The 17,492-nt window shown below is 26.6% G+C and overlaps 1 protein-coding gene across 2 annotated transcripts in view; it reads right to left on the bottom strand.

Annotated features, from left to right (window-relative positions):
* Positions 1-1,540: 1,540 nt before the first annotated feature.
* LOC142328421 (uncharacterized) overlaps positions 1,541-17,492 on the bottom strand; it is a 37,734-nt gene continuing 21,782 nt past the window's right edge. For both annotated transcript variants that reach the window (XM_075372142.1, XM_075372141.1), the window contains one exon: positions 1,541-14,030. In XM_075372142.1, coding sequence (XP_075228257.1) covers positions 13,894-14,030 — 137 coding nt within the window. In that variant the 3' untranslated portion in view covers positions 1,541-13,893. The remainder of the gene's footprint in view (positions 14,031-17,492) is intronic.

Consider the following 17,492-nt stretch of genomic DNA (forward strand, 5'->3'; position numbering starts at 1 on the left):
AAGAGACCAGGCTTGGAATTTATGGGAACAAAGTCTTGGTTGACTCTTCTCACACTTCGACTTGGTTCCGATCCTACAGGTAAAGAGGCTAACAGTATAAATAGCCCAGTAAGACCAGCTAAAAGTTCAGTTCGTCGGAAATCCATGAACCAGTCTGCGAGGTATTATGACGTTGGTCCTGCAAGGAGAAGCTGTGAGTTGTGCGAGTTCAGGGAACCAGTCTGTGAGACGTATGATGAGAGTATCCAGTTCGATATGATTAAGGTAATGCCACGAGTAATTCAGTAACCAAGAAAGTACTATCAGTGAGTTACAGTAAAACTATAAGTGTATATCTTAAATAAATAATGCAATAGACTTCATTCATAAAATGTTAAGATAGACAACAAAAGGGATTTGCAAGTGAATTTTATAAGATTGTTTGTTAATGTTAAGACTAGTGGTTAAGAAGAGTTAAAACTAGCGGTTTCTTTTGTTAATGGGTATGAATACTACTTTTCTATTTATATGTCTGGAATAAATTCCAAACATTTATTTATTTTAAACTTTCTCCTGTGTAACCTGTACTTATTTACTAATGACATTTATCACTATTTGATGTATAATACCTTGATTGTTATTCTTTGTTGATTATGCTATGTATTTTTGTCTGCTTTTATGTAATGCTTACTTTTATGATTATGTTTTGTTTGATGTCATGTAATTATCATTTACCACTATTATCCTGACTATTATTGTGGTTGTAATTATTATATTAATATTTATGTTCACTGACTTTTATTATTGTAACTTATTATTATTACTATCAATATCCTGATCGAGCACGCGAAACACACACCACACCCACGTTACAATATATATATATATATATATATCAATATCCTGATCAAGCTATGCGAAACACACACCACACCCACGTTACAATATATATATATGCACAATGGGGTGAAAGGGAGTTTGGTGTGTACAAACATAATTTATGAATGAATATTTGTCAGTACGTTTCCCTATGCTGCCTGCATGTGTTTTTTTAAACATAAAGAGGATATTTGATTATTAAACATCTTGAAAGGGAATTCTATGATCTTAGTTTAAACTTTGGCTAAGTTTCATAAGAGTTATTTGATGAAGATAAATCTTCTTTATGGAGATCTAGTGAAGCCAGGCAGGTGTATAGCAAGTGTTTAATAAAATTTCTTCATTGATGTTACAAAAAATACTGTTCTACTTCAGTCTGCTTACTGATACATTTTTTCCATTAAGAATAATTTATAACTGCAAAGCGAGAGGAATTGTATAAATAATTTTGTCATCATTTCAATTCTAAATGAAGTAAATTAAAAAAGTAACAGCTGCATGGCAAACCTCTAATATCACACAAGATCTTATGTCAAATTGGAATTAGGTCATAGTCAGCCACTATAATTAGTTGCTTTTTTAAATAAAAAATTAATGTACAATTATAGAATATGTATTCACAAGCACAAAGTTTGTCAGTTTTTTGGAATGATGTAGGTAATAAAAAAACAGAACACACAGGTTCAAGATATATTTTAAGTTGTATATCATTTAATTGTAAAAGAAAAAAACATAATTCACTTAACATAACTATATTATTTTTATTAATATCAGTTTTGTTTAACAAAGAATGAAAATTATAACAATAAATACAGTACAAATGTAATTATGTTATCACAGTTCTTTCTTTGAAATTAAATATAATTTTACTGCAAATCTTATTTTGTAATAAATCTTATTTTTTAATTGTTTTATTTTCTTTTTAATATTACTTGACAACTAAACATTGATCTTTTTAAATTCATTGTGACAGTAACCAAAATGTTAGCTGAACAACATAATAATTAAAATAAAATTTTGGGTCTGATCCACTGAAAAACTATGTCGCTTCAATCAAATGATCAGATCAGGCTAAAAGTACCTCCTACCCACCATATATATTAACCTATTAAATACTGTTATGACAAACAGTAATTTTTTTCAAAATCTGTTATAATTAAATTTGCAAAATAACATTTTTAATTAAGTGAAAGAATTTGATTTGAAATGATAGAAAATTAATAATGATTTACTTTTTAATAGAAAATTGTTTTCCCAAAGGACCTTTTAGAACTAATTAAATACAGGTTAGACAACTGAATAAAAAATGTACTTCTTTATATATCTTCTTATTTGAATAATGTGCCAATAATTAGTTTCAAGCAGTCCTTGTTCTTCGAGAACAAGGTGAAAATTTGTTGAAATTGTTCTTTAAGAACAATTTCCAAGTAATTTGAAAGAGTCATATATATTTTTAATAATTTTAAAATGCTATCATGTTTCATCATGCTGTTCAATGAATACTTAGTTTTAATCATTTAAGAGTACAATAAGTCAATTAATTCAATACAATAATACAATAAGTCAATATTAATTCATTAAGTAATAATATAAAAGCAGTATAACAAACATAAATGGCAATTCACTAACTCCTACCACTTTCGTCACTGTACATGTTTTAAGATCATCAGTAATAATCATACTACCTTTATTAGTGTACATTTATGGAATAGCATGACAAAAAGTGATAAAGTTACAACAAATTGAAAATTTGTCATTAATAATTTAATTATAGTAATGTGTTCTTATTGGCGATGACATTGCCTCAGTGCAAGTTCTTTTAAATTTTGTTTAGTTACACATTATTAATTTATAGTTTCAACAGTTACATGTTATCAAAATGAAAACTGCTGTAATAAAATTCTGAAAAAATATTTTAAATAATATAAAAAATAAATAGATAAAACAACATAATAAATATTTTAACACTTTTTCCTTTTCTAAACATAATTATTTATATTTAAGTGTTAGTCAATACAGAAGATTACTCAACAAATTTCATTATCATTACAGGTTTGGTGTTTTTCATCATTCATTCAATAATTATTGCACAAAGAAAATGCTGCATTGGGAACAAACTGGAAAGGATATTCATAAATGATATAAAGCCTATGATTTCTTAGAAAATAATCATCAATATAAATATTATCACAAGGGATTTAAAGATAGAAAATACTAAACATTTTTTTCTCTTTCATCAGACATTAAATTTAATTTTCCATATACTTTTACTTTGTACTGATCTTATATACTATATCCTCAATTAGTTGTTTCTTAAACTGTAATTTTTATTTTTATTTACTTATTTATCTTCTAACTTCTAGAATCAAACTCACAACCCTGGCAAACCAGATTTTTTTTTTACAAGATTCTATCACAAACTTCTTTCTTTCACAGTTCATATTAAAACTTCATTCAATATTCTATCAACTATCTAATTTTCAACATTTAATGGTAACACCGTATTTCCAAAGCTTCTATTCCTTGTTTTTCTTACTTCTCTGCAAATTTTACTAAACATTCTGCATTCTACATTAATTATTTTTAATGAATAAATCTGTGTTTTGGATAAAAGCTTTTCTGCCTTGCACAAGTCTTTATCTGATATGTTCTTTTCTGTCCATCCTGTGTTTGAATTCCATTCAAGCTGCTAATTTTTATGCATAAAAATTCAACTCAAATACAAAAAAGAAATTAATTTTAAGTTGGTGTTAAGTCTGTTATCGCAAATATGAATACATAAAAAATAGATCAAGTTGGTCTAGTGCAATAATAAATCAGCTGATTTTGAAGTTGAGAATTCTAAGGTTTATACCCTAGTAAAGATAGTTGCTTTTATGCAGATTTGGATGTTAGATTGTGGATACCAATGTTCTTTGATGGTTGGGGTTCAATTAACCACGTTTCTCAGGAGTGGTTGGCCTGAGTCTGTACAAGACTATACATTTAGCAGTATATTTATATTTACATGCCAGACTGAGTACAGATGCCTTGCCATCTCTGCAGAGTACTGTTGATATCATATGACTGTCGCTGTGTTACTCTGTAACCTGGTATTACATAAATAAATGAGTAGAAAAATTCTTTAAGTCTAAGGTTTTTCATCTTTTGAGGATTTAAATTCTCATGTTGCTGTTAATGTTTTTACATCTGTAGCAATGAACTGTAGTTTCACTGAATTGGAAAAAGTTAGTAAAAGAGAATTCAGTGGTGGCGTGAAGTGCTTGATATAACAGCAATTCAAAATATAAAAAAAAAACATAATAACATTCTAAAACATAATCATACATCTGTTTCAATTACATCGTAAACAGTAAAGATCTTTAAAAATTCAATTCAATCACAACTCTCAGTACTCCAGCAACAGTCTCTTAAGAAGCTTAACATAGACTGAATACTAGTTCAGATGCAAGAAAAGCTTTACCTACAATTTTTACCCTTAAAAAAGGCACTGTAATCAAATTTAGAAAGTTTTAACATTTAAATCAGTTTTTGCTTTCTTTAGTATGTAAATATATTTTTTTTTTCTGATGTGTACAACCTTTTCAGTTTTACCTTTCCCAGATAACAAAATAGTGTAATATTAGTTCTTACAGCTTTATTCTTGTTTAAATCTTTCAGAGTTCTGTCAAATTTAGATTGTAACTTTTAATTATCCACAACATTTTCCCCTCTATATAATCATTCTACCGAATCTACTGAATGTCTTGGCTTTATTTTCCCAAAATTCTTTTCTTATTTTTCTCTCTTTAATTTTATTTGTTTACTTTACCAAATTTTTACTTTATCTAGTCTTCATTGGTACTTTATACTTTCTATTAATTTAATTTTTTGTGTTAAAATCATTTTCTGCATTCCTCTTTCATGTTTTTCTCATTATCCAAGGTTTTCTACCAATATTTACTTTTCAACTTAAGTCTCTTTTCTTGTATTAATTAAAATTTTCAAACTTATAAATCTGTTTTCTGCTAAATGTATTTTTGAGTTACCTTTTAGGTCTAAAGCTAATTTAAACTTAAATTCATTATAAATTAAATTGTGATTCAAATGGAACCTTCTTCTGAATCCATTTTACAATCTGTAAAATCGCTTAGAAACCACTGGTACCGACAAAAACAATTATTTAAAAAAAATTTCTAGAATTTCTACATTTTTTCATCTAGAAAAAGAAAAAAAGAATTTTTCTAGAATTCTTTTGATGAGTCACAACAGAAATCTGGAAACATTTTTAATAAAACTTATAAAGACATTAGTGGGCATTACGCCTTTTAGAATACATTTTTTCTGTAATTTTGCAAGTTAAAAATTACTTTTCAAAATCCACAAAAATGTAAAAGAACTTGCAAATTACACACACACACATACATTTAAAAAACATTTTGCAACTTTATCAGAGTAAACTTCAACTTATACAGTTGAGATTTTTTTGAGATTGACTCAAAATAGGCTTTATGCTCAATTAAAATCAAAAAGGTACATGGGTAATGAAGGCACTTAACAAATAAACAATGACAGAAAACTGAATAAAACCATTATATGAATTAATTGTTTCTTGGCCTCTATCTACACAACTAATGAAAATTAAAAAAAACGTTTATCTTAGAAATATCATTACTAATGACAATTATTATTAACTAAATTTTTCAAGTACAATAAATAAATTTAATTAATAGTTTTTTCTTACATTTTACATAATAACCTAATTATTAAATAACAATATATTGAGACTTTTAAGTAATATAAGTCAGGTTTTTCTATAATTATAATATGCTATAAGGCAAAAAAGGTATCAAAAGATTTAAAATACATATTTATTTATTCAATTAATAATAGATATTATTATAAGTATTTTTGGTAAAAAATATATTAAGTCCTTGACTTAGAAACATCCTGAGAACTTAACAAAATTTCAACAGCATGAAACAGTGTTATTTATACCTAGATAATGTTGACTAATGCAATCTTCTCACAATAAAAAAAAAAAAATAGCTCATGTATGAAGCATAAACTTTCATAGATCTTTAAAAAATATTTTAACTGAAAGAAGATAGATATATAAAACATATATTTCAATTTTAAGAGGTGGAGGTTGATTTTTTGAATTTTTTTTAGATTATTTATAAATGCATTGTATGTAAGAAATTTACTTTAATAAAGTTTTCTCTAAAATGTCTATGAAGAAAATTGAAATTTTTCATGACAACCCTACACCCTAAACAGATTAATATGATCAATGCCTCATACAAAGAAGCATTTGAGCCACATCTGAAGAAAATTGGTTCAGTCAATCCTGAGATATAAGACCAAAAGGATTGTGACAAACATATGTACATAAATAGTACAAACATTTTTTGGGCTAGAATGATTACATGAACTAGTTGGATTCTAAAACAAAGATTTGCAAAAAAACCCAATACCCATTTTTGACATAATCACCATTTTCCCCTTTAATATAGCTGCTATATTAGTGAAGTAATTAATTAAGATTTACAATTTGACAGTTTTAAGCTATGCACATTGTGGCATCTGCATGAGAACTGTAGGCACAGGAAAAACGTATATACTCCGGGTAAGTGAAGTTAACTTATTGTAATTTAATATTACAATAGAGGAAATTACGTACGCTGGCAAATCTGAATGTGACAAATGCTTCACATTCATTCTACAATTGACATGGTGGAAAGAAAGAATGAGAATTACGCCATGATTACAACTGAAAAAACAAAGCCACTAAACTGAAGAGTGATGCTATAGATGAGTGACCACTACAAAAAAATTTTAATCTCTTAACTCATTTTCTATATTAAATTTTTATAAGGACAACTGTACTATTACCTATACAAAAGAATCTATAATTACTTTATTTGTCATTGGAGATGGCTATTTTATTAGGAATACTTATATACAATATGTAAGTGCGAGTTCAATAGAAATGGTACCAAATATGTATATAGTACTGCCTAAATGATTTTCTGTTATTTAAAAAATGTTATCAATTTATTTAATTCAGTTCTTAATTTTAACTATGATCATGTTCAAACAGAAATAGATAGAGGCTTTTAAAATCTGGTGGTAGAGGAAGGCACAGCAACTATTATATTGAACAGATTCAGGAATCTAATCAAGCCTACTTCAAAAAACCCAGCATGAGGCCCTTCAGCCTCATGCTGGGTTTTTTGGATGGTCACTACATAGGAAATACTTTTGGATAGTTTTAGAAGTTTTCTTATTAAAGAATAAGAAAGGATCATATATATACTTCATGTAAGCAACTACAGAGATTGACAAACAAGATAGGTCCCTTACCCAAAGGACTAACCTTTAAGCCACGTTGTGTATTCATCCCACCCACATCCTTTGAGAGGTAAAAGGTAACTTTATTCAGAATTGGATCAGCACATTACCAAGTGATGTTTCTGCATAGACAGATCAAAAATACACTGTGAAAAATTGTTTTTTTTGTTGTGAATGTAAAGAGCTTTTTGAGGCTAGGTCAAGCTTCTTAAAGAAAAATTGTAAACAATTCAGGCAGGTCCCAACAGAGGCTCATAAAAAGAATTAGAAAATTCTTCCTATTTACTTTTTATGTTACAATTTGAAATCAGATTTTTCAACTAATAAATATAATGTTAATGTTGATACGTCAAGGACTTAATCTTTTTTTTTTATAATCTTTTAAAAACTAATAATTCTAGCTAACTACAGGGTAATTGATTTCTATAACAGTAATGTATTGTAAAACGGCAGGATTAAAATATCTATCTACATACTTATCTATTTATTAAAAAAATCCTAAAAATTATTTAATCACAATAATAATATTTTCGTAGCAGTGGCTATAAAATATCAGTAATATTATTTTTTTAATTGCCATACTCAACAAACTAAAAATTTTTCATTTTAACTGTACATAAAATTGAGTATTTTTAAGTAATATTTTGATACGTATATATAATTGAAGCATAAATATTAAAAAACTTATTTATTCATATCTGGTTTTTACATATACAGAAATAAACTAAATTAAAATAGAATCCCTATCTATTTTTGGTCATCAAATTTGAATTCTATCCAACACTTGTTCCACCCACTTATTCACTCATGTACACATACATACACCTCATACACGAATATTATTTAATCATTTTGTTACAATGTTATACCTGTTACAAATAAAACTATATTTTTTAAATATTTTTACACTAACAATATTAATGAGTGATATGATTAACATTACAAATGTTAAGTGAAAAAAAAATCATAATAATTCTGTGGAACAGTGTTGGACTGTACATGATGATTACTAATTCCTAAAATCCGAGTAATTTTAAAAGCCTTCTACAAAAAGGAAATAACATCAAATGTAAAATTCCTGACACACTTTAATATTTCACGTCAGTAATTAAATTCAGCATTTCTGATATTAAATTCCAATAAGTGTGGTTTATATATTAAGTCAATTATGTTAAAAAAATAAAAAATAAATGAATAAAAACACAAATATGCATTTTATTATAAGGTAGTTTTTTATAAACTTAAAAAGAGTTTAAATCATTTTGAAAAAGTTTGCTGGTATATATTTATATAGGGTGCCAAACAAAAATACCAATAAAGAGTTGTATAACTTTCCCAGAGAAGCCATGAAATTTATGCACCTCTGACCAATGACAGTCTTGCCCTCAGAGACTACTATTTAGAAGGAAAATTATTAATAAGCTTAATACCTTCATGGATTTGCTTCAGTATATTTCTGACTAATTTTATTACATATTCTTGCTTATGAAATCTTATTATGCACTGATTTTCTTACAAAGAATGTTAGTTGATGTTGATAACTCAACATAGGTAGTATTTTTTTTTTTGGGGACAACAAATTTTCTACAGATTAAGATCTAGGCTTTGTGGCTGCCAATTGAAAATATTGAGTAAGACCATAAACCACGAGGAAGTATCTTATTTACCTAAGGGGCATTAAAGAGTTTGAAAATATTTACCTATTCTTTGAATAAAATTTTGAAATACAGAATCCATATTTCCTTTTCCCCTTGAACAATTGTACCAAAATTAAATGCAACAATACCTCACATACAGAAATCATTATATTAAATTTTAACCAGATTGCTACACCTGTCTGGAGATACTAAACTAGTCACAGTAAAATCTGTTAATTTCCTACAGAAAAAAATTCAACAAAATTTTCTAGGAAAACATGTTTATCACTCCTTTTAACTCATCTTTATTATTTCATCCTACTATAAGTTAAGGGAATTAATCTCTATGAGAAAGGCAAGTTTAGATTGTAAATAGAAAGAACAAAGTTCATGGATCTGCCACACTGTACTTTAACCACTATATCCAGTGTATTATAAATTGCAAACTGACATTAGGTTCTTAGAAAGAAACTTGACAACTTATCAAAGATAAACTAACATTTCTACTCCAAGATAAATTCCTTATATCATGTCTGTCTCCATTCTCCTATATTTTAAGTAACCTTCTGAATTCTTAAAGCTTACATTTTCTATTAATATCATATATAATTACCATCATTTCTTCTTTCTATTTTTCTGATGCTTCTAGCAATATTTAAATTAACCCTTTTTAATAATATGGCTGGCTAGATTAATTTCCTACTGAATTTTCCTAATTAAGCTTCTATTTTTTTTCACTCTTTTCCTTACTTTTATATTTTTCACTTGTACAACTTTATTTTCCCCCTCCAAACTTTCTTTGTTCATTTTCCTTAATGTCTATATTTGACATCTGCACAGAAGTATACATCAAACAAAACAAGATGTTTCAAGTCTAACTCAATCTTTCTGTAGAACAAGTGATGTCTTTTACATAAAAGATCACTTGTACAAGGTGTGGCGATTAAATAACGAGACTAATACTGTAAAATATTTTATTTTAAGTTTATACACATTTGGTTATTATCCCCTTCAATATACACCCCTCCTCTATTCCTACAACACTCCATGCGAGTTTTCCATTGTTCGAAACAGTGCTGGGAGTCTTCTTCTATGAGCTCTTTCATGATGCGTCCTGATTTTTCTTTCAGAGCTTCAGTGGTCTGAAATCTTGTTTCTTTTAATGCAGATTTGACCTTGGGAAATGAATAAAAGTCACTTCGTGCCAGGTCAGGGAAATAAGGCAGATGGTCTAACACTGGGATGTTATACTTGGCTAGAAACATCTTCATGGAAAATGCAGTGTGAGCCGGTGCATTGTTCTGATGAAGAACCTATGACTTGTTCTTCCACAGTTCGGGTCGTTTTTTTCTTATTTTTTCATGGAGTTGAACAAGGATCTCAAGATAGTAATGTTGAATAATAGTTTGACCTTCAGGAATCCAGTGAAGGTACACAATCCTATGAATATTGAAAAAACAATCATCATCACTTTAAATTTTGATCATCTTGAACATCTTCTCAGCCATCTTGGAAATGCTTAAACTACTTAAAAACCTGCACACATGATAAACATTCATTGCCATATACTTTTTTTAATAAAAGATAAGTTTCAGTAGCGGTTTTTCCAAGTTTTACATGAAATTTCATGACAATTCTTTGCACTAATAAAACATTTATCATTATTTTTGGCAAAACAAAAAACAGATGTTATCCATACGAAGGTCATGGCTAGACTAAGTCTACAGAAACTGGAGTGGGAACAATCGAAAGAGCTTCACAATATATTATTATAATATTCTATAAAATTTTCACTAGTAACATCAAGAAGGTAAAAGTTTAAATTTCCAATTTTAATCTCTTTATATAAAAAAAAACTGAATTTTCTTATAAATTTTATTTAGGATTTCATCAAAACAAAATTATCACTCCTTTTAACTCTAATCTTTATCATTTCATCCTATAACAAGGTAAGGGAAATAAGCATTTTTGAAGAATTTTCCCCACAATAAAAATTGTTTTAGATCATAAATAATAATATAATTTATCTTAAGTATGATTTTTATTTCATTTTTTAATTGAGTAGGACAAATTCCTACAAGCTTTCAGTTTACTAACTTTATCCTTTGTATGGTGTAATGCAGTCTAAACTGTAATTCATGTATCAACTACTCCCAACTGGACCTGGATCCATATTGTAAAACTATATTTTAACCCAGATAAAAACCCAAATTTTTGAGCAAGGATATAATTTTGTGACTTTCATAATAACTGCTCCAATTTTTTGATTTTTATTACTCTATGTTAATATTTCTTATCTCTCTAAATGTAAGCAACTTAAATCAGTCTTTTTATACTAATATCGACATAATAAGCTATACTAACTATTAATGAAATAAAATAAAAAAAGAAATAATCCAAGAACCTTAAAAATGTTTATATAACTAAATATGCATTTCAATCATTAAACCGTAATAATCAGTAAATATAAAGGAATGAAATAAACATAAAAATCCTGTATAAGTAAAATTACTAATAAAATAAAGTATAAAAAAATAAAATTGAGTCATAAAATTATACATAAATAATACAAATAAATAAATAAATAAACAAGTAACTTATGTAGTTCTACAAAAAAGAATCATTTTATAAAATAAACAAAAAGCTACAATTTAATACAACCTCACTGTAAACAATCCAAGATACAAGCAAAAGGTTAGCTTACAGTATAATCTATACCATTTGAACTCTTGACATACTAACCATACTAACTACAGTATGGTTATGATATGCACTAACAATATGTGCTTTCTGATGGAGAAAGGAACAGTTATGTAAATCATATCTAGATTTAGTTCATCTTTCAAGTCCTATCAAGATTTTATACATTCAACTATCAGCTAATACATAAAGGCCAAACAGAAGTAGAAAGATATTCTACATTCTACCAGTGTTACGGAATTTGATCTCTTCCTATACAAAAACATGCATTATTGACTAATGATTGCTGTATTGCAGATAAAATTGTATGTTATATAGTAAATATACCTTTAGTGTATTATGGCCAATAACCATTAATTGTTCAGATTTAGCAGATTGAGATGTATAATTATTTATTATAGAAGATAAAACATCAGATGGAGGACGGCAACAGTAATATTCAATTAGGTAGGGTACACTTACATTAAGCTGATTAATACAATTAAGGTTACTTTCTAGAAATAAGTGATATGAAAATTATTAAAAGATAAAATCTACCACCTTGGAAATCCTGGTAGGATGTGACTGGAAATATTTGTATATTTAAATATTCATTCACCAATGAACTACACTCATAACCTTTATAAAGTAACTGGTTTAAATTACAGCTGAACCAGCATGATTTACATCTAATTAAACCAACAATGAAATCTGCTGTAGCTATAATAATTTATTTTTTTAAATATTCAAAGTTTCATGAATATCATTATTGCTTTATAAATATAATCATTATGACTATTTGTTTTTATTATCAATAACAACAAAAACTCTACTGTTAAAAAATGACATCTAACATCTCAAATATAAAACACAAATTATTTAAACATAAGAAAACATGAAATTTAAACAGAATCAGTTGGTTCAATAATCAGTATGCTGGCTTCTGAAACAATTAGTTTGTTTCAATTCCTGGCAATAATGTGCTTTTTCTTCTTAACTTACATCATTAATTACATTTCCTGTTAAAATATGGATAAGTGGATTACCAAGGTTTCATCTGCACAGAGATAAATAGCAAACTGAAAAAGAAAATTTTGTCATTTTGTTTCATGTGAATATAACTTGTCAAAATAAAATTATGAACCAACTGTTATTAGTTTATAGTATTACTTTTTTACCAGTCAATTATATAATTTTTATAATTATAAAGTTCATTTACTACATATTTTCTGATTAAATTATTTTGATAATTACATATTAAACAAAATTAACATTTTCCGACAAACTGTTATTACATTATAATGAAAGAGTAGCTCATTTTTGAATATAGATGGTGTTGATTTTTACAATCATTAAATGACATCGGTATGGTATGAAACCATACCATAGTTTTGTTTAATTTTTATGATATACAGGAAATTATGATTAAATTCACATTTAATAGAAAGATGATTTATTAAATCTACCTTTATCTGGTACTTCACACTTTTAATTTCCAGAAAGCTATTTCCAAAGATGTTCCTGGCGATTCAAAATAATCAAGTTATAAGGAGTACATTATACTGGACCAAATGATTCTTATTTAAAACCTTTTACAAATATGAAATTTTAAATATCTTCCAGAGACCGATTTTAGTACAGATTGATCAGAATAATTACTTATAAGGGTATAGCCAGACTTTTCTACTAGGGGATGAATATGTATTAATGAGTTACTTCTCTTGTGCAACAAACAAAACTCATACCATTAACAAATTCTGAGAGGGTTTATTATACTGACATTCTTTATCCTTCCTCAAATTTTACGCAAAAAGAAAAACTTTAACAGTTAATGAAAGAATCAAATTACATTAGTAGCAAAAAAAATTAAAACAACAAAGAATTTGAATAGCATTTCATAAAAATTATATTGATCTGTGCATCTAATGAGTAATAAAAAAGAATCTTCTATTAGACTGTAGGGCTCAATATAATGTTCAGTTTCACTTTTTATAACAGAAACTGTATATTTTCATTTATTAAATAAATGTTATGTAAAGATAATGAATCTCTATAGATTTACTTTTCAAATATTTTATTTATTATGAACTAGAAAAATGTTCATTAGGCTGCATTCATTCAGATAAATTCAAATATAGAAGTCAGTCATTAATGAACTTTTCTTTTTTTTTCCGTTTAACCTCCGAGTCCACAGTTAAGCATTACTTCAGAGGATGAAGTCATTAATGAACTATATAAATTAAATGTTACTGTAATTCGAAGAGTTCATGTTATTTAATTCCATTACATATTTTTCTATTCATTTTTTAAATTCCTGAAGTTAATAAGATAAAACTGTTAACGATCTCTTGTAAATTGTTTGCAAACTAAACAACTGCTGGTGAGTTTAGTTGGCTTTTTTTGGCGCTTTTCTTCTTCGAAATGCAGTTGCTTGACGTAAAAGTTCTGCGTTTTCATCTTCAACTACTGATGGTGCTTCTAAAAGTCTTTTAGGTAGAATTAATAAGCCTATTAACGTTAAACCTGTAAAAAATAAAATATTTTTAGTGATAGTAATTATTATTTCCTGAAGAAAAAACTCTAATTATTGCAAATGCCACAAAGTAAATTTTATTATAAAACTATTCTATAAAAAATTGTCTTTACATAAAATTACCTCTGATGTTCTTTGAAATTTTATTTAAAGTAATCTTTTATAAATTTTACAGATGAACTTTTGAGTTCCAGAAATTTTTAAATGACAAAAAAAATAAAGATTAAATATATCTAAATGCAGACATTTTTTAGTAACATTTAAGAATTAAAATAAAAAACAGATAAATCTACAGAGCCAATTTAATTTGGCAGTCATTTAAAAATAAATCACTTTCTTGGCTTTAATCAGAAACAAGAATTTTTATTTTTTGCAATAAATCATATAACATTAAACAAAATCTCCACAATCTAAATTATTAATCAGAAAATAAACAGAGCACAACAGAGAATAGAATTTCTATTTAAGACTATTTTATGACAGTTATAATGTTTAATAAGTTTACAGTGCATATTTACACTGTATGTGTATACACCTTTTCCAATATACTTGGAAGTAAATACCAACTTTATTTTTTATTTTTTGTAAATAAGATATCACAGAAATATTATTGTAATAAACCAATGTAAGATTTGCAATGTAATGTAAGATAATGTACTGAAAAAGGCATGATCATGTACAGCTGAAGTAGGTCTTTAAACAGACATTACACTTAAAAAGATAAAGTTAATTAAAGACTAACAGAAATATCTTGAATTTAGAGGTAAATTTCTAATATGTTTAACATTTGGATACAAATTTTTGTATTCAATTAAATATAAAAACTGAATTTCATGTTGTGAAATTTTTTGGATATGAGATGTTTATAAAAACTATAACTATCATCGAAAGAAACACATAATCTTTCATCCTTTAGCTTTTTTTTTAGGAAAAAAGTTATTTTTCCCAAAAAATTACAATGAGGATAAAAAATTTATTTATTTATTTAATTTATTATATTAATTAACGAAAATTCTATTAAAATGTAATGCTGTTTATGTCATTTACAGATACTCATATGTACAGGTACGTGTCCCACAAAAAGATATATGCTTTTGATTTAGTATCACTTGCCCATTCCCCCACCGATTCTATTGAAACTTTACAGACCTTTATACAAATGTTCTATGAAAATTTCAACCTTCTAGGATTTATAGAAACAAAATGGAGGCTTTCAAATAAAAAAATCAATTTCAGATAAACCTCATTTTTATTCATTATAAATGAATTAATAGCTGGTAAAAATGATTAAAAATGGATGATGTATTGTTAAACAGCTATTCAAATTGAATAATACAAGTTAATAATTAGTCATAAACATGACTAATTTATCTAACTTTTAAATTATACTAGTTCTAATTATTATCTTTTAATCACTTTTACCAGCTATTTTGTAATGAATAAAAAATGTGATTTATCTGGAATTGATATTTTTTATTTAAAAGCCACCATTTTGTTTCTATAAATCCTAGAAGGTTGGAATTTTCACAGAACATTTTTAGGACCTTTGTTAAAAGGTCTGTAAAGTTTCAATAGAATGTGTGGGGGGCAAGTGATGCTTAATCAAAAGCGTATGCATTTTCATGACACATTGTACTTTAAACAATATGATTAAAATGAAAATATTTTTAGATAAATTTTTTCTAGATAATTGAGTATTAACAGGTCAAACAATTTTTCATTTATATAAACAAAATTCACACCAAAATGTATATTATCCATCTACGGACTGATCATTCCTTCCTCTATTTCAACATCTTCCATATCTTTGGTTCTTCCTTGAATAAAAAATATTGTGAGGATTTTTTTCAACTACTATCCTGGTTCCAGTGTGGCTGCTGGCTCACTTCTTTTTGTTGAAGGCTCAATTGGAATGGCTACTCTACCTATTGGAACTTAATTCTCTGACTGGGTGTTACACAAAAAATGAAACTGGCGATTCAGGATGCCTATAGGTGAAGTCGGGTTTCCCACTTCTGAGATGTGAACTTAAAATGTCAAATTTTTATAGTTATTCTTATTCTTTTATATAAAGTTAAACATATTGATTTGAAAAAAAAATATTTTTTAAGGTTTAAAAATGTAATCTAATTTTTAAGTCTTATAAAACATTCCATTATTTTATTATTATAAAAAAATTAAATAATATGTTACATTTTCTTGTAATGAATTAAATTCAGACTAATTTGACATAAATTTAGAATTTTTGTGGTTTTTTGATTAAAACAAAAGCAGAGTAAAGCAACCAACTAAAAGTTAACTCACCACTAGTGAAATGTAATAATAAAATTGCATAAAAAATAAATTAAAAGTACAAACTATTAAGTTTTATATACTGGTTATTTATTCATTTTTAAACATTAGTTGATGTAAAGAAATGGCAAAAGATTATAAGATAAATACATCGATTTTATATACTTTATTAGGAGGAATATTATAATTTAAGAGGGTTAATCAATTCTCAGTTTGATAAAATAAAAACATTTTATTATTGATAAAACATTATTATTTAATAAAACATAATTATTTTTAGTTTCTTTTTGATAAAATAGTTAAAACATAAAATTTTCTTAAAAGTTGTTTTTTTGTTTTTAAAGTACTTGTATTGAATGTATATTACAAACCTAAATGCCAAAAAAAGGGTACACATGTTTTCTGTCAGACACATAAATAAACAGCCGCGATATAAATTTGTATTTACTGCTCCCATTTAGTGTTTTTACTTGTTTAAAAAGGAAAATATAATAACTATACCACTAGTGTTCATATGATCAAACATTTCGGCTCGCTAAGAGTTTTTATTATTCAACAAATAAACATAATGGTATGAAAAAAGTAAAAATTTTCATATTATGATATTTTTTTAAACAGACTGTACATTTACATTACTAAAGAGTTAAAACTGTTTAGTGTTACAACAGTAGTTCTAATTGCTGCACCTTTTAACACACATAATTTTTTTAAAAACAAAACTTAAAGACATCAAAGAAACAAACAAAAAACAAAATAACATATAACTGGCAAGCAGTCAAATAAATATTGTACATGTTAAAATTTTGTGAGAAAAAGCTCTTACAGGAAACATTAACAAGCAAAAATTTCTTCAACGGTCATTTAAATGAATTCAAATATTTTTGAATTGTTTACACTGTTTGGATTTTATGAAAGTCTGTCACTTGTCTTCATTTTATAGGCTTTAATACAACTTCTTGTGAATATCAGTCCATTTCTTATAAAATGAACTGGATATTTAACCTTTTTTTTAAGACAAGAGATATTATGTAAAAGTTATAATGCATGTAGAGTATTTCAGTCTTCAAAACATTTAGCATTTTTATTTGTTATTTGGTCAACATTTATAATATGTAAAAGACTGAAGAGAACTGATTGTAGCATTCTGTAACTTCAGCAGT

Source organism: Lycorma delicatula, chromosome 7 (genome assembly GCF_047948215.1).
Source record: "Lycorma delicatula isolate Av1 chromosome 7, ASM4794821v1, whole genome shotgun sequence".
Taxonomy (NCBI): Eukaryota; Metazoa; Arthropoda; class Insecta; order Hemiptera; family Fulgoridae; genus Lycorma; species Lycorma delicatula.